General features: G+C 44.5%; 1 protein-coding gene across 5 annotated transcripts in view; it reads right to left on the minus strand.

The window, feature by feature from the left end:
• The window catches only part of VPS13B (vacuolar protein sorting 13 homolog B), a 1,297,298-nt gene that overhangs the window by 470,070 nt on the left and 804,124 nt on the right, over positions 1–23,104 (minus strand). The window contains exon 31 of one of the 5 annotated variants that reach the window (XM_073550461.1): positions 16,943–17,147. The exons of the other annotated variants lie outside the window; for them this stretch is intronic. Coding sequence (XP_073406562.1) covers positions 17,048–17,147 — 100 coding nt within the window. The 3' untranslated portion in view covers positions 16,943–17,047. Of the gene's footprint in view, positions 1–16,942; positions 17,148–23,104 lie in introns of those variants that run through there. 5 annotated transcript variants of the gene reach the window in all.

Consider the following 23,104-nt stretch of genomic DNA (forward strand, 5'->3'; position numbering starts at 1 on the left):
AATACTAATGAAATGGAAGATACAACAAGCCCCCTTAATAAAAGGCAGAGGCAACACAGGTTCAAAACACTGGTTAAACAACCACTTGTACACCTATCAATTTATGGGGGTGTCTGCAACAGTCACACACATACGTTAAGAGTCGTGAAAGCCAGTATTACCACTGAGACTTGTGATTCCAAGAGTCAAGAGGAGGCACAGCAATTGATTTGTGTTGCAGATGATTTAAAAGAAGTATTTTAATTTTTAATTTTTTTTTTAAATATTTGATGCTGTAAATATTCCTTTTTATAGGATTATTTCTACGTTGTAAAGTAATTGTATATCCTTATTTGTGATCAGGTGGGTGTATGTCTGATCATAAGACAAAGGAGAAAAAAAGAGGAAGATCAAAAGTCCAAGTGAGGAGCTGTTATACAGACTTGTATTTTTATATCCAATCCATGAAAGGCAAGTGGCAGGGTGCCAGAAATCATCGAAATAAGAATAGCAAGCAATAAGCAAGAAACAATGAGAAGGATAAAAACTGGTAGGAACATTTTTAAATGGTACAATACCTAGGGAAAAGACACCACTAACGAAGGGAACTCCAACCTCACGTGTCCGTCCCCGACGCGCGTTTCAGACCAGACTTCGTCAAAAAGACAGTATCTGACCCATTAAAAAGCCTTGAAGTCATGTTTTTATAACTACAGCTGAGATGATACCCTAAACATGCCTAAGCAAGAGTGTGGTAATGTTTCTGGGAAAACACAGCCGTGTTTTCCACTTTAGTGTCTGTCAAACAATGCCAAGAAATTTTGGTGATTTCCCATAAAACCAAAGAGCTTCAAAACAGGCCTTTGTCCTAGGGCTCAAAGCAGTGTGCTACCCAAAAATGTTTTGCAGATTATTTGAACTACAATTAGCATATAAGGGGTTGTAGGCAGAGGTTGTCTATTTATACAGATGAAATTAAAAATATTTTCAAGGAGACAATGTGCCTCAAGTGGGAAAAAAAACTAAATTTCTTAACAATTAGAGACAAAGAACATATCTGAATAAATTTTCGGTTTTGACAAGTCTTATGAGTCAAGTGATAAATGTCAGAGATAACATATTTGGTTTGTAAGCTCAGTAAGTTCACACGAAACATCTGAATTCTTGCAAGAGGTCTGGTCATGACGTCACGAACCTCACGTTCTTTTCACTTATAACCAAGACTTATTGTATTAGGAACATTGGAGAACGTGGAACGACTTCTGTGATTTCAAGACAAACTGTAGTTATCAATAAACAAAGGAAGCTGGAACCAGAGATGGAAAACATATCAAACACTCAAGTCTTCTAATCATTGTTATAGATAATATGTCAGGTACTGTGGTGTATGCTACCGCCATCTGGAGGCTGACACTAGGCAGCAAAACAAGGTTAGCTCCTCCCCCTGATTGCAGGCGGAAGCCAGTTAAGTGCAAAAGCAGTAGGAGAACAATAACAATCAGCCTTAATGACGAAAACAATATGTCTGGCAAAGAAAAAACCAGCCTGATATTCACAAAAGAAATATACATTAATTAAATAAACTAGAGCCAACTTGGCTAATAGGGTGGGTGCTGTGTCCCCCAATGAGCGTCTCGGAGAAAAGGATTTTACAGTGAGTACTCACAAAAATCCACGTTTCTCCTTTGTCTCATTGGGGGGACAGGTACTGTGGGACGTCCTAAAGCAGTCCCTGGGTGGGAGATTGACTCACCGATCCAAGCTGCATGCACCTCTTCGTTCAAAGGTGCGCCACTGCTGCTTGGAGAATCCTTCTACCCAGGCTCGCATCCGCCGAAGCCTGAGTATGGATACTGTAATGTTTAGTAAATGTGTGCAGGCTGGACCAGGTTGCTGCCTTGCATACCTGTTCCGCCGAGGCCCGATGTCGACGCGCCCAAGAGGTGCCCATTGCCCGAGTAGAGTGCGCTTTGATCCCTGATGGAACTGGCACACCTCTGATGCGATAGGCCTCCTGAATAGTTAAACGGATCCATCAGGCTATGGTCGCTTTTGAGGCCGCGAGTCCCCTCCTGCGCCCTAAATTGAGCACAAACAGCGTATCCGTCTGGCGAAAAGGTGCCGTCCGCGACACGTACCTCCCGATTGCTCTCACCAGGTCTAAGGTGTGAAGAGCTTTCTCCACGCGATGCACCGGTGCCCTACAGAACGAAGGCAAGACAATATCCTCATTGATGTGAAAAGAGGACACCACCTTTGGAAGAAAAGGGGAAGCTGGTCTAAGCACCACCTTATCCTTATGGGAAGCGAGAAAAGGTACTCGGCAAGACAGAGCCACCAACTCCGAGACTGGCCTAACGGAGGTAATGGCTACCAAGAATACCACCTTCCAAGAGAGGAACGATAAGGAAATATGCTGTAGCGACTCAAAAGGCTCTTACTGCAGAACACTCAGGACCAGGTTAAGGTCCCAGGTGCCCATCGGCGCCTTATAGGGAGGTACTAAATGAGAGACTCCCTGGATGAAAGTCTTTACCTGCATATTCGTAGCAATCTTTCGCTGGAAAAGAATGGACAACGCCAATATCTGTCTCCTAAGGGATCTCGGGGCCAGCCCCGAGTCTAGGCCTGATTGAAGAAAGGCCAATATGTTGGGAATAGAGAATGTCAGGGGCGAACGACCCCACTCTCGACACCAAGTGAAGAAAACTTTCCAGGTGTGGTGGTAAATTCTCGCCGAGGTCGGTTTCCTGGCGCTAACCATTGTAGCGACCACCTTACGCTCAAAACCTGCTTCAGTTAGAATCCAAGATTCAACGGCCATGCCGTCAAACACAGGGCCCTTGAGTTCGGGTGGAAGATCGGTCCCTGGTGCAGTAGATCTGGGTGCTCTGGCAGTCGCCATGGGATGTCGGTGAGCAGCAGACAAGATCTGCGTACCACGCCCGTCGGGGCCAGTCTGGTGCCAGCAGAATTGCTGGGATCCCCTCTGCTTTGATCTTCCTGATGACCCTCGGAAGCAATGGCAATGGGGGAAACAGGTATGGAAGGCGAAACTTGTTCTATAGTAGGACCAACGCATCCACCCCGAACGCTCGTGGGTCTCGTGACCGAACGACGAACACAGGCACCCTGGCGTTCATCCTGGACGCCATCAGATCCACATCCGGTGTTCCCCAATGTTGGCAAATTTGCTGGAAGACTTCGGGGTGCAGGGCCCATTCCCCAGCCACGACCTCTTGTCGGCTGAGGAAGTCCGCTGCCCAATTTTCTATGCCTGGGATGTAGACAGCTGACATTACCGACTGGTTCTTTTCGGCCAAATGAAGCACATGTGCTATCTCGCACATGGTTGCCCTGCTGCGCGGCCCCCTTGATGATTTACATAAGCCACCGCCGTGGTGTTGTCTGACTGTATCCGAATGGGCCGTCCTGCTAGGAGGTGCTGGAAATGCTGCAGCACCTGCCAGATCACTCGTATTTACAACAAGTTGATCGGGAGACGAGCTTCCTGTTGCGACCACCGGCCCTGGGCCGTGTGGTGGCGAAAAACTGCTCCCCAGCCGAGGAGACTGGTGTCGGTCGTGACCACTAGTCAGTGGTCTGGGGGAAACTGTTTCCCCTGAAGAAGAGAGGATCTGGTCGTCCACCACTCTAGTGATTGCCTGACCTGAGAGGATAGCCGGCACCGCTGATCGAGAGTGAATGGGTTCTTGTCCCATGCTGACAAGAGAGCGTGCTGTAGGGGTCTAAGATGAAATTGAGCAAACGGAATTGCTTCCATTGCTGCCACCATCTTCCCTGGTATCCTCATCCCAAACCGAATGGTGTGAGGGACCGGCTGCTGGAGCTTCTGGACTCTTTGTCGGAGCGCTAAGGCTTTGTTTTGAGGGAGAATTACCAACCCTTGGGAGGTATAGAAGACCATTCCTAGAAAAGCAATCCTCCGAGCTGGGGCCAGAGATGATTTCTTCTTGTTGACCAACCAACCTAAGCGGGAGAGTGTATCCAGTGTAATTCTGACATTCTCCTTGCACGCCCGAAATGAGGGACCCTTCACCAAGAGGTCGTCTAAGTATGGCAAGACGACTATGCCCCGCGAGTGTAAGACGGCCATCACGACGGCCATTACCTTTGTGAACACTCTAGGTGCGGTGGCTATCCCGAATGGGAGTGCTGCGAATTGAAAGTGTCGACCATTGATGGCGAACCGAAGAAACTTTTGATGCGGAGGAAAAATGGGAACGTGCAGGTAGGCATCCTGGATGTCGATCGAGGCTAAGTACTCTCCCTGCTCCATGGCTGATATAACAGAACGGAGAGATTCCATCCTGAAATGTTTGACTCTGATGAACCTGTTTAGGAGCTTCAGGTCCAAAACCAGTCTGACTGTCCTGTCCTTTTTGGGGACCGCAAACAGATTGGAATAAAAACCCTGAGCTTTTTCGTGCTCTGGTACGGGAACAAAGACTCCGTTGTTTTGGAGTGAACTGATGGCTCCTAGCAGCGCTTTCGCCCGGGGCTCCACCTTGGGAAGTCGGGAGAGAATAAACCGTGTTGAAGGGTACCTGATGAACTCCATTTTGTACTCTAAAGTCACCAGTTCTACCACCCATAAGTCGTGTGCTACCTTAGCCCAGATATGGCGAAAAAGGAGCAGGCGTCCGCCCACCCTGCTGCTGTCGCCTACCAAGGGCTCCGAGTCATTTGGCTGAGGGTCTCTGGGCCCTGGCTCCTCTCGACCTGGGCTGGCGAGCACGCATCCTTCCCACCGGAATGGGTCTATATGAGACCTGTCGCACCCTATCCTGGTTGGAGCGAGGTGGGCCGGCCGAACTGGCTGCTGCCATCCATCCGGTGTTGCGGAAGGCTCGAAAACGTGTCGGGACCTGGCGAAAAGGCTGTTTCGTCTTTTGCTGTGGGAGGAAGCTGCTTTTCCCTCCTGTTGCATCGGAGATGAGCGGATCCAACTTCTCCCCGAACAGGCGGCCTCCCTGATAGGGCAAGGAAGTCAAGGACTTCTTGGAAATTGAATAGGCTCGCCAAGTTCTCAACCAGAGGGCTCTCCTAATGGCTCCCGCGTTAGCGGCTGCAAGTGCCGCACAATTAGCCGCATCCAAAGAAGCATTAAGTAGTCTCCGGCCATAGCAATCTGACTTGCGACCTCAGACACCTCCGCAGGTAGGCCTCTATCCTGCAAGGCGTTATTCAAAGACTCTGACCATGACTACCCACATCGCCGTGAACCAAGGGGCGAGCGCCGAACCTGATGCCTCAAAAACTGATCGCGCCAAGCCCTCTATGAGCCGATCCGTGGGGTCCTTAATGGAAGAGCCGCTAGGCACCCACAACAAGGACTTTGAGGCCAGGCGCGACACTGGCGGGTCCACCACTGGAGATTCCGCCCATTTCTTACAGAGTTCCGGGGCAAATAGGTATCTTGCTTCTATAGACTTCTGGCCCGAGAAGCGCTTGTCTGGGCGTTCTCTGTGGCCAACAACAGAGTGAAAGTAACAAAGTTCACTAAATTACAAAACGTATATGGATATTCATAATAAATATATTAACCTACTCAAAAATGAATACACCAAAAAGAGTCCAAGAATATGAGACTCAAATTTATTGAAAAATTACAAGTATAAACAGAACCAAAATAACATAATAAAATATTACATAATGTGTAATCACAAAAAATACATATATATTAAACACAGTGACCACAAAAGATACATAATCATACAGAAAATGATAAGGGTAATAATACCAATAAAGTGCATAATGTAAGCTGAAAAAACCAACTCCTATAAAAAGTACATAATAATGTAAACCCAAATCAAAAATACCTGTAGTAAGTGGCTCAGTGTGTCAAAGCTCCCTCCAACGTACGTTTCGCCCACTGTGGCTTTTTCAAGGAGTGTAGTGCAAAGGAATTAGGGGAAGTATTTATGTGTAACCCCAGCCAATGAAAACAATAGTTCCTAGGGTTAATACCAATAAATCAAAACCAAAGTAAGAATTAAAAAATTACCCTAAGTGAAAGAAAAGATGATAAAAATAAATAACCATAGAAATGAAAAAGTGAAAAAAATGAGTGAAAAAGAATGATTATATATCTTCCAGATGAAATAGTACGTCACCGCTACCGACCAAAAGGCCGGAAGCACATGATAAATGTAAACAAAGTGGAGGAGACTATCCATGTGATTGCATGCGTTCCAGTCTGGAGCGCACGCTGTCGCCGCCATCACACAGCAGACAGGGAGGAGTGCCCATTACTACCAATAGCTAAAGAGCAGGAAATGATGCGGTAGAAGGCGGGCACTCAACAGAGGATAACGCGTCATACAATTCTCCTCCCCTGTATGCGAACACGTGCTGAATGTAAACAAAGTGAAGGAGATTGTCCACGTGGTCGCAGGCGTTCCAGTCTATAGCACACGCTATCGCCGACATCATCAAAAGGAGCCCCGATCACTGCCAATGACCACGGAACCAGAGATGACGCAATCATGGGCGGGCACTTAACAGAGAGTGTCGTGCCATACAATCCTCCTCCTCATAGCACCTCACTGCTCTGCACGCTTCAATAATATATATACAGAGCAGTACACAGGCAGCATACTAATAACATGGCAAAAAGTATAAATAGACATATATATTAACAATAGACTCCACAACATTAATGCATAGGACAAAAATAAACAAAAAAAGAATAAAAATAGAACATATCATAAATATCATATAAAAATCAATACTAGCAAATACGAACACTGCAAGCACTATAAGAAAATACCAATAATAAATAAATACACAAATATTAAAAGAGTGTACAAAAATACAAAATATATATATATAAATATATATATAGATCATGAATACACACACATATATACATATATAGGTATAAAAGTGAAAAAATGAAAAAAAGGGGGGGAGGGAAAGGTGAAAAAAAGGGGGGGGGGGAAGTGAAGTGCAACACGCGTGCGATCGAGTGAAAGTGCAAACATATATATATGTATGTATAAACACTCACATATCATACAAATTACTAACCAATAAATATATTATAATACAATATCTAAAGTGCTATGCAGCATAGATATACGATGAAAAAAGAGGTTTCCAAGGCCAGGACCTAAGCTAAAAACAAAAAAGAAAAAGAAAAGAGTTAAAATCATAAAAAAGCATTAAAAGATAATTGCTCATTGAGACCCCTAGACTCTGACCATGACACCATGGCCTTGGCTACCCACATCGCCGTGAACCAAGGGGCGAGCGCCGAACCTGATGCCTCAAAAACTGATCGTGCCAAGCCCTCTATGAGCCGATCCGTGGGGTCCTTAATGGAAGAGCCGCTAGGCACCGACAACAAGGACTTTGAGGCCAGGCGCGACACTGGCGGGTCCACCACTGGAGATTCCGCCCATTTCTTACAGAGTTCCGGGGCAAATAGGTATCTTGCTTCTATAGACTTCTGGCCCGAGAAGCGCTTGTCTGGGCGTTCTCTGTGGCGCTGCACTATATCCTCAAATTCTGGGTGAGTGCCAAATACTCTATGCGGGTGCTTGGCCCGCTTAAAGGCTACCTTATGGCTCGCGGCCAAGGAAGCATCATCTTCAATCCCCAGGGTTTGATTAACAGCTTCAATGAGGCTGTCCACTGTCTCCCGACATCCCGGGGTATCTAGATCAAGTGGCTCGTCTGAGTCACGATCTAAACTCTGCCCGCTCCCGCTCGCTGGTGAAGGGGAGCGTGATGCTGAACTCCCCGATGCCGAGGCACCGGATAGGCCAGGAGACCTCGTACGGGTTCGTTTCCTTCGCCTCTGTCTGGCATGGGAACGGCCCCTGCAGGCCGAAGGTTCCTGTGAGGTGGAGGACCCTTCCCAGATAAGCGAGCCACTATCCTTGCCTCCCTTTGGGGCGTGAAGGGACTTGATCGCCTTTGTAAGCGAGGCCATAGACTGGGACAATGATGGCGCCCATTCCGTAGATTCGGCTCTCTGGATTCAGTCGCCGAAGGGCGCTCCTGGGGGCGTTCAGAGTCGCAGGCCTCGCACACTTTGGCGCTCTGCGCTCGTGGAAACGGGACCTTACAAGAAGTGCATGCAGCATAGAGAAAAGTGTGCGTCTTCCCTTTCCCGGCCATATTGTGCCTGCCAGGCGATTTATATATCCAAAAAAAAATTTTTTTTTCTTTTTTTTTTTCTTCTGCCTCAATGCGAGGGAGGGGTGGGGGAGGGGAGGCCCCCTTGCTGTTTTAGCGGCCTCCGCAGCGAAGCTGCACTCACCCGACCTGCGTCCCCCGACTGCGCGCCCGACCTCCTGCACCTCCGTGGGGCAAACCGACCTCTTTCCTGGTCGCGGCCAACCCCGCACTGAAGCCGGGGCCTGGATTTATCCGGCGCCCGCCCAGGCTTCAAGGGGCGGGCCGCCGGAAGTGACGCCGAGGGCGGGCCGCCGGAAGTGACGCCGAGGGCGGTACTTCCGCCACGGCCTAACACCGGCCAAAAGCCGGGGGCTAAATTTTTCTCCACCTCCCGCGCCGCCGCGTGATGCAGCGGCGGCCTAACACCGGCCAAAAGCCAGAGGCTCAATTTTTCTCCACCGCCCGCGGCGCCGCGACGACAGTGCCGCGCCGCAGCGATGACGGCAAAAAAACGCCGCTATTCTTCCTACTATGGACACGAGGAGGGCCTTAGGGAGACGCACACTGCTGCCTGCCGCTGCTGCTCAGGAGCCCCCCGCACACCCGTACCTTAAATGCGGCTGTCCACTTCACTCCAGGTAAGCCCTTCAGGGCGAACAACAAACCAGGGAGCGGGGGGTGGTGTGGGGATCCTGGACGGTGCAGGCACCCTAACTCCTTCCAGCTTCAGCCGAGGAGAGGGACCGTCCGCCTCCTTGCAGCACCTTCGTCTTGCGTTGGTGGAGTAGTGGGGGCCGCTCGGACCGTCTTGTGCTTCTGAATAGCCCATGGTTTCTCTACCTAGGGGTGGCCAGGGCTAGGTCCGGCATCATGTCCCACGTCGCAGGAAAGGATACGTGGAGGGACACTCGCACGTGCTCGCCCGTTGTCGGTTTGCGGAAATCGGACCCTTTCAATAGGATCCGTTGCCCGTCTCATCTTCTTAGAAAAAATAAAGAAAAGAAAAAACAAACTAAAATAAAAAATTCTGGGGAAATTGCCCAGATTTGTCCCACGGTGCGGGAAAGGATACGTGGAGACGATACTCGACACGTGCTCGCCCGTTGATGGTTTGGGTAAATCGGACCCTTTCAATAGGATCCGTTGCCCCTGTCTAATTTTCATGGACAAAAAAGTCTGGAGAAAAAGGACCAGACGTGTGCCTCCATAGACACTAAGCAAAAAACTGGCTTCCGCACGCAATCAGGGCGAGGGTGTATACGGCGGGGGAGGAGGTAACCTTGTGTTGTTGCCAAGTGTCAGCCTCCAGATGGCGGTAGCATACACCACAGTACCTGTGTCCCCCAGTGAGACGAAGGAGAAAAAGTGGCCTTGTTGACCATGCCAGTTGATCATGGACAATTTTTAACTTTTTTAGTTCAGCTTAAAAAATATCTAGAGAGGGATAACAAACCCCAGTACTCCTAAAGCCCTGGTATTCGTAATAATACCAATCATCCCTTAAGTAAAAATAAGTTATGTTACCTCAAACAAGCGACAAAGAACACCCCTTGCACATCAATGGAAGACTAATGATCCCCCTAGCTTTGATGATTGCTTTTTCAAAATCTCTCTTCTCAGGAGAATGGAGAAACTCAGAGACATAAGTGCTTCCCACTAAATAAGAATATCATCAAAAAGTTAAATTTATTTCAGTTCTTCAATGGAAAAAGTGAAACTCATATAGAGTCATTACACAGAGAGTGATCTATTTCATGTGATTATTTCTGTTAATGTTGGTGATTATGGCTTACAGCCAATGAAGACCCAAAAATCATTATCTCAGTAAACTAGAATAATTAACAAAAACACCTGCAAAGGCTTCCTAAGCATTTAAAAAGTTCCCTTAGTCTGTTTCAGTAGGCTCCAAAATCATGGCGAAGACTGCTGACTTGACAGATGTCCAGAAGCCAGTTATTGACACACTCCACAAGGAGGGTAAGTGTCACGTGTGTGGTTTGTGGAACTACTGTGCCACGGACCGCAGAGAGCCAAGAGGGGCGTGACTAAACGATCACCTGACTATTCACTAGAGCCTCTGATGGTGAAGTTAGACTTGGCTCCTGGTGCACGCCAGGAACCACTTCAGGCAAACCAATGGTCGCGCAGAAGCTGGACCCGAAGAACAGACTGGATGAAGCAGATGGCAGAGTTTGCATCAGAGTGCAGCAGACAGAGTTGGTGTCAGAGACAGAATTTGAGTAGTGTGCCGCTAGAAGGAAATGCTTCAGAGTGCAGCAAGTGGGATTTGCACTTAGAGTACCGCAGGCAGGATTTGTACTTGTATGCGACCTTACACAACCTAGACTGAAACAGGAAGGTTGCTCAAGCACCTCCCCAGTGGAGAGGAAGCAATATATACATAATGCCTCAAAACCATTGGCTGGGGAGGAAATAGCAAGTGCACATTACTGACCCTTTAACAGGGCAGGAGTGCGCACATGCCCTTAGAAAATGGCCAGAGGTCCTGCTGGAAGTGCTGCTGGAAGCATGCGGAGCATGAAGGGGGAGAGGGACCACCTGCAGCACGGGTGAGTTAACTGACACACCAGAAAGCGGACGTGGTGCTAACAGTAAGCCATAAAACGTCATTGCTAAAAGAAGCTGGCTGTTCACAGAGTGCTGTATCCAAGCATATTAGGCCTGTTTCAGACATCAGTTTTTTCTTTCAGCCTATATCCTCCAAAATAGCGGAAAACTGATCTGCAGGCGGACTGACAGAAACGGGGGTCAGCGGATCGGAGGATGTACGGATCCGCCGATGGTAAAAATTTAAAGGAACCGCGCCTGTGAAAAAATAAAAAATTAATACTGGCGGATGTAGTGGTATCTGGAAGAGAGCGGGCATCTGCGGTGAGCGATCATCTCGCGGGATGTGGGTGAGCAGCGATCGCGCGATGTGAGATCATGAGGGAGGAGATTGCGCGATGAGAGGGGAGATTGCGCGATGAGAGGGGAGATCGCGCGATGAGAGGGGAGATCGCGCGATGAGAGAGGAGATCGCGCGATGAGAGAGGAGATCGCGCGATGAGAGAGGAGATCGCGCGATGAGAGAGGAGATCGCGCGATGAGAGAGGAGATCGCGCGATGTGAGACGAGGAAGATCAAGCGATGTGTGACGTGGAAGATGGGGCTGGAGATCGGGCGAGGAATGGAGGAAAGAGAGAGAGAGAGAGAGAGAGGAATGGAGGAGAGAGAGAGAGAATTTTCATCCAGCAGCGAGACTTGATTCATGGTTAAAAGGGGAAAATGCGGATCCGGAAAGCAAAAAAACGTTGCATGGTCCGTTCGGCGATCTCAGCGGACGCCAAAACTTTGGCAGATCCGCACAAATACGGACGCAATGGACGATCATCAGTCAAAATCCGCCGATAATGAAAGTCAATGGGGAAGAAAACGGATTCGCCGACAAAAATGGCGGATCCATTTTTTTGGCAAATCGGCGGATCTTGACTGATTGTGAAAAACTGAAGTGTGAAACAGGCCTTAATGGACAGTTGAGTGGAAGGAAAAAGTGTGGTAGAAAAGGTGCACAAGTAACCGGGATAACCACAGCCTTGAAAGGATTGTTAAGAAAATGCCATTCAAAAATTTGGGGGACATTCACAAGGAGTGGACTGCTGCTAGAGTCATTGCTTCAAGAGCCACCACACACAGACATATCCAAGACTACAAGTGTCACATTGTTTGTGTCCAGCCACTCATGACCAATAGATATCGCCAGAAGCATCTTACCTGGGTCAAGGAGAAAAAGAACTGGACTGTTGCTCAGTGGTACAAGGTGTTGTTTTCAGATGAAAATAAAATTTGCATTTCATTTGGAAATCATGGTCCCAGAGTCTGGAGGAAGAGTGGAGAGGCCACAGTCCAAGCTGCTGGAGGTCTAGTGTGACGTTTCCACTATCAGTAATGGTTTGGGGAGCAATGTCATCAGCTGGTGTAGGTCCACTGTGTTTTATCAAGACCAAAGTCAGCACCGCCATCTACCAGGAAATTTTAGAGCACATCATGCTTCCCTCTGCCGACAAGCTTTTTGGAGATGGAAATTTCATTCTCCAGCAGGACTTCGTACCTGTCCACACTGTCAAAAATACGAATACCTGGTTTAAAAACAACAGTATCACTGTGCTTGATTGGCCAGCAAACTCGCCCGACCTTAACCCCATAGAGAATCTATGGGGTATTGGCAAGAGGAAGATGAGAGACACCAGACCCAACAATGCAGACGAACTGAAGGCTGCTATCAAAGCAACCTGGGCTTCCATAAGCCCTCAGCAGTGCCACAGGCTGATAGCCTCCAAGCTACGCCGCATTGATGCAGTAATTGTACACTGCTGCCAATTCATTACAGGGTACAATTCAAAGTACTTGTTCTCACCCACAAAGCTCTCCACAGTGCGGCACCCCCTTACATCTACTCCCTCATTTCTGTCTATCGGCCTAACCGACCGCTGCGCTCTGCAAATGACTTTCGACTAACCTCTGCCCTAATCCGTACCTCCCACTCCCGACTCCAAGACTTCTCCCGTGCTGCGCCAATCCTCTGGAATGCTCTACCCCAAGATATTAGGACCATCCACAATTTGCATAGTTTTAGGCGCTCGCTCAAAACACATTTGTTCAGAGCGGCCTATCACATTCAGTAATCAAAGTCATGTTATGTTTGTGTGTGTGTAGCCCATTCACTATCTCCATCTAACCCCCACCCCCTGAAGATGGCTGGACCGTCATTGTAAATACATCATTGTAAATACAAACCTATGCTTTGTATCTCCCCCACCTCATTGTAGATTGTAAGCTCCACAAGCAGGGTCGTCTTATTTCGCTTTAATTATTGTATTGTTAACGTTGTTACTTATGACTGTTGTGTTTGAAACTGTTCAACTGTAAAGCGCTGCGGAATATGTTGGCGCTATATAAAGATTATTATTATTATTATTATTAATTGATGCAAAAGGAGCCCTGACCAAGTATTGAGTTCATTTACTGAACATACATTTCACTAGTCCAACATTTCAGATGTTAAAATCATTTTTCAAGCGGGTGTTAAAAAGTATTCTAATATTCTGAGATAATGACTTTTGGCTTTTCATTGGCTGTAAGCCATAATCATCATCATTTGTAATGACTATATGAGTTTCACTTTTTGTATTGAATTACTGAAATAGATTAACTTTTAGATGATATTTTAATTTTGTGAGAAGCACATGTGCATATAATATATATATATTATATATATATATACACACACACACACACACACTGTATATACTTGAGTATAAGCCGACCCGAGTATAAGCCGAGGAACCTAATTTTGCCACGGAAAACTGGGTAAGCTTATTGACTCGAGTATACGCCGGGGATGCATTGTCCCCACATCCCTGTACTGCGTGGCCTCCCCGTCCCATCCTTCTATACTTTGCTCGGCTCCCCCCACTCCCATCCTTCTATGTATAGCTGTGCTCCCCCCATCATACTCACCCTCAGTTGTCTTGGCTTCCTGCAGCTCTCCTGTGCTGAGTGGTCACGTGGTACTGCTCATTAAGGTAATGAATATGCTCTCCACGCCTATTGGAGTGGAGACGCGCGCATATTCATTACCTTAATGAGCGGTACCATGTGACAGCTCAACACTGGAAGAGCTGCCCTGCCAGGACAACAGAGATGCAGGGACGTTCAGCGATGGCACGAGGAGGGTGAGTAAGATGTCACAACCACCGGCTGCCGAGGGGGGCATTTTCAGCACAAAAAAATGTACTGAAAATCTTGGCTTAGACACAAGTATGTATATATATATATATATATATATATATATATATACACACACACACACACACACACACTAGCTGAAGAGCCCGGCGCTGCCCGGGCATAGTAGCTAACTGTGGTTAGTTATAGAAAATTATAATTATCCTCCATCCCATAGTCCCGTGCCCATATACCCATCATACATATCCACGATCCCATAGGCCTGTGCCCATATACCCATCACACATATCCTCCATCCCATAGTCGAGAGCCCATATACCCATCATACATATCCTCCATCCCATAGTCGAGAGCCCATATACCCATCACACATCCTCCATCCCATAGTCCCATGCCCATATACCCATCACACATCCTCCATCCCATAGTCCCATGCCCATATACCCATCACACATCCTCCATCCCATAGTCCCGTGCCCATATACCCGTCATACATATCCTCCATCCCATAGTCCAGTGCCCATATACCCATCACACATCCTCCATCCTATAGTCAACCATTATGACATCAGCATGAGGGGCGGGGCTTGATACACACACACTTTTTCCCCATTATGTAGCTAGGGGCAAAATTGTTTGGTGAATTGGAACGCGCGGGGTTAAGATTTTGCCTCACAACAAAGCCTAGGACACTCGGGGTCCAGACGTGTGACTGTGCCAAATTTTGTGGCTGTAGCTGCGACGGTGCGGATGCCAATCCCGGAAATACATACAAACATACATACACACACACTTGAGCTTTATATATTAGATATATATAAATAATATATATTATACACACACACGCGCGCACACACTACCATTCAAAAGTTTAGGGTCACTTAGAAATTTCCTTATTTTTGAAAGAAAAGCACAGTTTTTTTTTCCAATGAAGCTAACATTAAATGATTCAGAAATACACTCTATACATTGTTAATGTGGTAAATGACTATTCTGGCTGCAAGTATCTGGTTTGTAATGCAGTATCTTCATAGGTGTACAGACCATCACTCCAGTTTTCTTATGGTACTTTGTGTCTGGTTGGTTGGAATCAGGGCTGTGGAGTCCGTAAGCCAAACCTGCGACTCCTACTCCTCAATTTCCCTTACACCGACTCCGACTCCACGACTCCGACTCCCACATACATTGCTTATATTTAAGTGAAAAATATATTGTACTACAATGTGAACATCAGACATTTAATCATTTCTATGATCCAATAATCAAGATATTTAGATAGAACATAATATCTATTTATTGGAATACAACTTTAGAACACAAAAAACTGTAATAAATTGTAAATATGTAATACACTGTATACATGTACATGTATACGGTACAGAACAAAGTTTGGACACACCTCATTCAAAGAGTTTTCTTTATTTTCATGACTATGAAAATTGTAGATTCATTCTGAAGGCATCAAAACAATGAATTAACACATGTGGAATTATATAATTAAAGTGTGAAACAACTGAAAATATGTCTTATATTCTAGATTCTTCAAAGTAGCCAAAATTTGCTTTGATTACTGTTTTGCACACTCTTGGCATTCTCTAGATGAGCTTCAAGTGGTACACCAGAAATGGTCTTCCAACAGTCATGAAGGAGTTCCCAGAGATGCTTAGCACTTGTTGGCCCTTTTGCCTTCACTCTGCGGTCCAGGTCACCCCAAACCATCTCGATTGAGTTCAGGTCTGGTGACTGTGGAGGCCAGATCATCTGGCGTAGCACCCCATCACTCTCCTTCTTGGTCAAATAGCCCTTACACAGCCTGGAGGTGTGTTTGAGGCCATTGTCCTGTTGAAAAATAAATGATGGTCCAACTAAACACAAACCGGATGGAATAGCATGCCGCTGTGGTAGCCATGCTGGTTCAGTATGCCTTCAATTTTGAATAAATCCCCAACAGTGTCACCAGCAAAGCACCCCCACACCATCACACCTCCTCCTCCAAGCTTCAAGGTGGGATCCAGGCATGTAGCGTCCATCCGTTCATCTTTTCTGCGTTGCACAAAGACATGGTGGTTGGAACCAAAGATCTCAAATTTGGACTTATCAGACAAAAGCACAGATTTCCACTGGTCTAATGTCCATTCCTTGTGTTCTCTAGCCCAAACAAGTCTCTTCTGCTTGTGGCCTGTCCTTAGCAGTGGTTTCCTAGCAGCTATTTTACCATGAAGGCCTGCTGCACAAAGTCTCCTCTTAACAGTTGTTGTAGAGATGTGTCTGCTGCTAGAACTCTGTGTGGCATTGACCTTGTCTCTATTCTGAGCTGCTGTTAACCTGCGATTTCTGAGGCTGGTGACTAGGATGAACTTATCCTCCGCAGCAGAGGTGACTCTTGGTCTTCGTTTCCTGGGGCGGTCCTCATGTGAGCCAGTTTCTTTGTAGCGCTTAATGGTTTTTGCCAGTGCACTTGGGGACACTTTCAAAGTTTTCCCAATTTTTCGGACTGACTAACCTTCATTTCTTAAAGTAATGATGGCCACTCGTTTTTCTTTACTCAGCTGCTTTTTTCTTGCCATAATACAAATTCTAACAGTCTATTCAGTAGGACTATCAGCTGTGAATCCACCAGACTTCTGCACAACACAACGGATGGTCCCAACCCCATTTATAAGGCAAGAAATCCAACGTATTAAACCTGACAGGGCACACCTGTGAAGTGAAAACCATTTCCGGTGACTACCTCTTGAAGCTCATCAAGAGAATGCCAAGAGTGTGCAAAGCAGAAATCAAAGCAAAAGGTGGCTACTTTGAAGAACCTAGAATATAAGACATACAGTATTTTCAGTTGTTTCACACTTTTTTGTTAATTATATAATTCCACATGTGTTAATTCATAGTTTTGATGCCTTCAGAGTGAATATACAATACATATATATATATATATATATATACACACACACACACACTATGACTTATCTCGGCTAAGATAAAGCCTAGATACTCAGGCTACATTCACACTATGGGCGTAGCCAGGATCAAACCTGGGGGGGGGGGGCAGAATCACATACTGTTTCGCAGAATTTCATACTGCACACCTCAGCTGCTGCAGAACCTCATACTTCACACCCCTACACTTGAAAATAAAGCCTGCACCTTAAGAAGATGTGGTGATGAATGCAGTCTATTTATTCCAACTATCAGTTGATGTTGATGTTACTGAAGACGAGCAATGCCTGTCCTGGGCGTCCTTTTGGGCAGCTATGAGGTGTACCTGACTGGTGCTAAAAAAAAAAAAAAAAGGAGTGTTAGTCTGTGTGCTATCCGGCTTTCATTCTTTTTGGTACAGATATGATATGGATAGACAGATATGGATAAATGGATATATAGATAGAGAAGATTTCTAATCTGCTTTTGCTATTGAAAACATCTATGAGCTCAAAAACCTTTCAGGTGATGCGGTTTTTTAAAAAGCTGATCTGCTTTTGCAACTGAAAAACGTATCCTCAAAAACACAGGAAAAACGCTGTGTGTGAATGTAGCCTTAGATCAGGAATAGAACAGTCATTTATAGGACATTTCATAACTTTCCCAAATTCCTATGAAAAAATATTCAGCACATTCTGCATTGAACTACTGTACCCAATTTATTATATATTTTAGGAGTCGGAGTCGGTCCATTTTATACCGACTCCAACTCCACCTCCACAGTCCTGGTTGGAATACCCTTGAAAACCCTTGTTCAAGTATGTTAGCACAGCTGAAAACAGTTTGGCTGAGTAGAGAAGCTATAAACCTGACCTTCCTTTGAGCTAGTGAAGAAGCTGGAGCATTACATTTGTTGGTTCCATTAAATTCTCAAAATCGCCAGAAAAAAAAAACTTTCATGTGAAACTCGACAGTCTATTCTTGTTCTTAGAAATGAAGGCTATTCCATGAGAGAAATAGCATAGAAACTGAAGATATCCTACAACAGTGTGTACTACTCCCTTCAGAGGAGAGCACAAACAGGCTCTAACCAGAGTAGCAAGTGAAGTGGGATGCCCCGCTGCACAACTGTGCAACAAGACAAGTACATTAGAGTCTGTAGTTTGAGAAATCGACGCCTCACAGGTCCTCAACTGGCAGCTTCATTAAATAGTGCACGTGAGTGTCAACATCTACAGTGAAGAGGTGACTCCAGGATGCTGGCCTTCCCGGCAGAATGGCAAAGAAAAAGCCATATCTGAGACTGGCTAATAAAAGGAAAAGATTAATATGGGCAAAAGAACACAGACATGGGACAGAGGAAGACTGGATAAAAGTGTTATGGACAGATGAACTCATGCTTGAGGTGTTTGGATCACAAAGGAAAACATTTGTGAGATGCACAACAACTGAAGAGATGCTGGAAGAGTGCCTGACGCCATCTGTCAAGCATGGTGGAGGTAATGTGATGGCCTAGGGTTGCTTTGGTGCTGGTAAAGTGGGAGATTTGTACAAGGTAAAAGGGATTTTGAATAAGGAAGGCTTAGGCTATCACTCCATTTTGCAACGCCATGCCATACCCTGTGGATAGCGATTGATTGGAGACTATTTCATCTTACAACAGGACAATGAACCAAAGCACAACTCCAAATTATGCAAGAACTATTTAGGGAAGAAGCAGGCAGCTGGTATTCTATCTGTAATGGAGTTGCCAGTGCAGTCACCAGATCTCAACCCCATTGAGCTGTTGTGGGAGCAGCTTGACCGTATGGTACGCAAAACGTGACCATCAAGCCAAACCAACTTGTGGGAGGGGCTTCTGGAAGCATGGGGTGAAATTTCTCCAAATTACCTCAGCAAATTAACTGCTAGAATGCCAAAGGTCTGTATTGCTGTAATGGGTGCATTCTTTGACGAAAGCAAAGTTTGAAGGAGAAAATTATTATTTCAAATAAAAATCTTTTTTTTTTTTTAACCTTGGCAATGTCTGGAATAGATTTTAAATTCATTTAGCAACTCATTTGATTAATAAAAGTATGAGTTATCAAGGAAAACACAAAATTGTCTGGGTGACCCCAAACTTTTGAACGGTAATATATATACATACACACACACAACAATCACAAAAAGTTGGGGATAATTGGCTTTTGGGTGAAATTTCAGGATGAACCTAGAATGTACTCTAACTTTTTCATGTGAACATAATGTGACCTTCCCTAAAGTCATGAGTACACATGTCCAACTGTTCAATCTTTCAGTACTTTTTGCAACAACTTGCTTTTCTCTAGTAAGGGATCTTAAAAGCAAAATTCACAACAGTTGTTTGAACTATGAATCGACCAATACATTTCGGGGTTAAATTAGAATTGGTATTCAGTCCTCCGTATCATACTGTTCACACTTTGACATTAATGAGACACCTAACAATTGACCAACACTACCAGACCACTGCGAGACGTCAAGTAGGATGTTCTCCGATGGAAGTGGCCACTGAGCTTAGAGTGTCACAGTGTGCCATCCGCAGGCTGCAACAGAGATACAGGAAGACTGGAAGAGTTACAGAAAGGTAGAAAATGGATGTCTTTTGGCCACCTCCCACACGGATCACCGCTTCATTGTGAACAATGCCCATTGGACCCAAATGATGACTGCCACACAACTCTAAGCACATTTAAGGGATATTAGAGGCACCCAAGTGTCACATTATACCATTCAAAACCATTTACATCAGCGATGTCTGCATGCTATACGTGTACCTGACCACACCACCAGGAACAGGCATCATCATCTCTCATGGGCCAGGGATTATCTATGATGGACGAGTGACCAGTGGGCCTCAGTGCTGTTAACTGATGAAAGTCGATTTGACACTGAGCCGAAATGATGGCTGCGAACGATGTTGGAGATGTCAAGGAGAGCGCTATGCATTAGCACGGTTGTCACCAGATGAGCCTTTGGTGGAGGTGGTGTTACAGTGTGGTTAGGTGAACTGCTCTACACTTTGTGAATGGTACAGTGACCAGCCCCTACCTACTTGAATAACATCATTAATCCAGTTATTGGGCTTCTGCATGAACAACATAGACCTAATTTCATCTTCATGGATAATCATCGAGGTCGCATTATTAGGAATCGGCTGCTGGAGACTGGGGTGCCTCAAATGGAGCAATCTGCACTTTTTCCAAACCAGAATCCCATAGAAAACCTATGTGATCAGATGAGTCGCCATGTAGAGGCTCGTAGCTCTGTACCCTAGAATCTCAATGACCTGAGGGCTGCCCTACAATGCCATGCTTCAGCAGACAATAACTTAACTTGTGAACACAGCATGAGATGTCGTTGTCGAGCTGTAACTGATGCTCAAGGCCACAGTACATGTTATTGAGACATTGACTTTTTTTTTTTTTGGGGGGGGGGTATACCCACCACTGTTGTTGGCTTTTGTGGCAAACTGATTGAGATGAGGAAATCACCATTGTTGCCTCTACTTGCATGCCCTACTTTAATGTTAAAATATCACTGTAGAGTCAACTATACTTTTTTTGAGTAGTGTATATACATACATATATTTTGCAATTTACTTTCCAGACAACTTCTTTAGCCACATTTATCTGATCATTAACTGAAAACCTGATAAGAATCCAAACAATATGGAACACCGCAAAAAAAACGTGGATGCTTTTAGGCCCTTCCTAGTCTCTTAAATACAAAGTGTAATAAGACAGAAAATAAGAGGCGAAAGAATGAAAACCTCTCTAATAGTCTTCAATAATGGAAGTCTAGAGTGTCTCCAACACTTGGATGAAGCTTTCAATCAACTAGTTCTCTTCAAACTCCAGAGGCGTCTGAGGAAAAACTCAACCGGATTCTTTGAAGTTAAGCTAAAGCCATTAAACCGTTAGCCCCCGGGCAATAACTCACGGATCTCATCAGCTCGGCCTTTGAACTTGAATGTTGCTGCCACAACGCTGGTGTAACGTTGTGTTGCTGGCACTTGCCACCTCCATAAAAAGACGGCATGGTGAATTTTTTTTCTTTCGCTCACGATACTTGATACAGGAAGTGAAAAGATTGTCATGTATGAGAATGTGAATTGTTTATACTCCGAAAAGTATTTCATTTTAACAACATCTGTTGAAGTTCAGTAGGAAGCACTTTAAGAGCACGAAAGCTGCCACATCTGAGGAGCAGACTGGCTTTTACCAGGAACGACTGGATTACACAGCTGACTTTTCTCTGTGACTTTTCTCACTTGGTACCACTTACGTGCGCGCTTTCAAGTCTGGCGATGGTGCCAATTCCATTCAATGTCATGTATTATTTCATTGAGAACTTGATTACCACTATTTGCCAGCCTCTCTGCCCTTGTGATCAACATGGTTTACATCAGGAGGTGACAAAAACCAGAGCACAGTATTTCACAGAAAATCAGTAAACTGTGATTTTTCCTTTAGAACTTAGATTTTTTTTCCAGCTTTGATCAAAAGTAGCATCAACAGCCCTGTGTTTCAGATGCTTATATTTAAAGTAAAATATATATATTTTTTTTTTTTTCATTCAATAAAGCAAAAAAGGCCCTAACCATAACAAGGTGTTGCTGTCAAGTCCTTTGTTTGAAGTACAATCCTATAGGAAGCAACTATATCACGCAGATTTACACGAGACAATTATGACAAAACGAACCATTTACACCTGATGATTTTTGGATCACATCGCTCTAACTCTGTCCACAGTAATAAGGCTGAGGATCTGGATGACATAGTGATTATCAGGGTCGGACAAGTGCCAGGCACAATGCACCTAGAAATTTAAGACTGACACCAAACTTTTTAGGCTCTACTGCTACACAGAATTAGAAAAGTTACAATGAGTGAAAAACTAAAAATAAAACACAAATTTATTTTCCCTTACAATATGTTATAGAAAAACAAAACAAGCCCTTACGGGTAACATCCTGAAAAAAATTCTCATTATTTATCCCAAATGGTGAATTCCAGAAAAAAAAGACACTAAACATCCTATTTTTTTTGTGTTCAACCTCTGTCTAAAAAATATATATAATTCTCAAAAGGTCAAAAATACCCTAAAGTAAGGCAAAATTATAATGTATAACTGTCATTTTTAAGAGGCTTGCAGCAAAAAGTCAGTGTCTGCTTCAGGCTCCTCACCTCCACTTTACTAAGAATCTTATGAGCACCAACTGTCATCTATCTCAGTAATGTGAACAGAGGTCTTCATTAAATAGAGATTTTTATGAGAACAGTTGTTTGTTATTTTGTTCTATGATGTAACCTTGGTATGTTGTATTATCTTCAAAAAAACGAGTTAAAAAAATACAGAGGTTTTACCTACAAACTGAGTGAAAGTTCAGTCCAGGAGGAGAAAGAAGGAAATTTCTCTTATAAGATATATTACAAAATTGATTATTTCCATGTGAACTATTGATTTATAAAATAAAAATTAAAGTGATGGTGACTCTCTCCTGATCAACAAAAAACATTTATATATAACTATAGTCAAAAATAAAAGAAAAAAGTTCTAGGTTTTAAAATATGGTGACACAAAAAGAAAATTAATTCACAATTTGTTTATTTTTTTTAAGCTGTAAAAAAAAAAATAAATACAAATTTGATATTGTTGTAAACATACTGACCCAAAGATATATTATCATGTTTATAAAAAAAAACAATCAATTAAAACATTTTATGTATCCCAAATCGGTGACATTAAAAAATAATATCAATTGCAAGGTCAATAAAAAATGCCCCCCCCCCAAAAAAAAAAAAAAAAAAAAAAGCTTTAACTCTTGGAAGGCATGAAGAGATTAAATAATTGCATGGACATTAAGGCTTGTTAACAGTGTCTAATATGAGAACACTTCTTTAAGGTTGGTATAGAAAGCCATATTTTATATATCATATTACGGCAGAGTGTTAAGTGGCTACAAGGAGTTTTGCCAGAAAATTGTGTCATCTCAGCTCACCCATCAACAATGACTGCAGTCGACTCAAATATTTCAGGATGGGGTGCACAAAAAAAAAAAAAAAAAACCTCCATGCTGGGAAAGCTAGAAAGTCTTCATTTCAAACAGTTAAAAACGCGCAAGCCAGTCTCCTGGGATTCAATGACTTCTTAAGTTTTTAACTATGTTAAATAAGGAAGAACCTTTTTATATCTATCGTCTTCTACTGACATGTTGCCGGATGCAAATTTTACTTTGGGGCTTCAAATTGCTTCAGCGTTCGGATAGTTCTCAAGCTGAGATCTTAGAGAC

Source organism: Dendrobates tinctorius, unplaced genomic scaffold (genome assembly GCF_039654945.1).
Source record: "Dendrobates tinctorius isolate UK_male_01 unplaced genomic scaffold, ASM3965494v1 ptg000165l, whole genome shotgun sequence".
Lineage (NCBI taxonomy): Eukaryota > Metazoa > Chordata > Amphibia > Anura > Dendrobatidae > Dendrobates > Dendrobates tinctorius.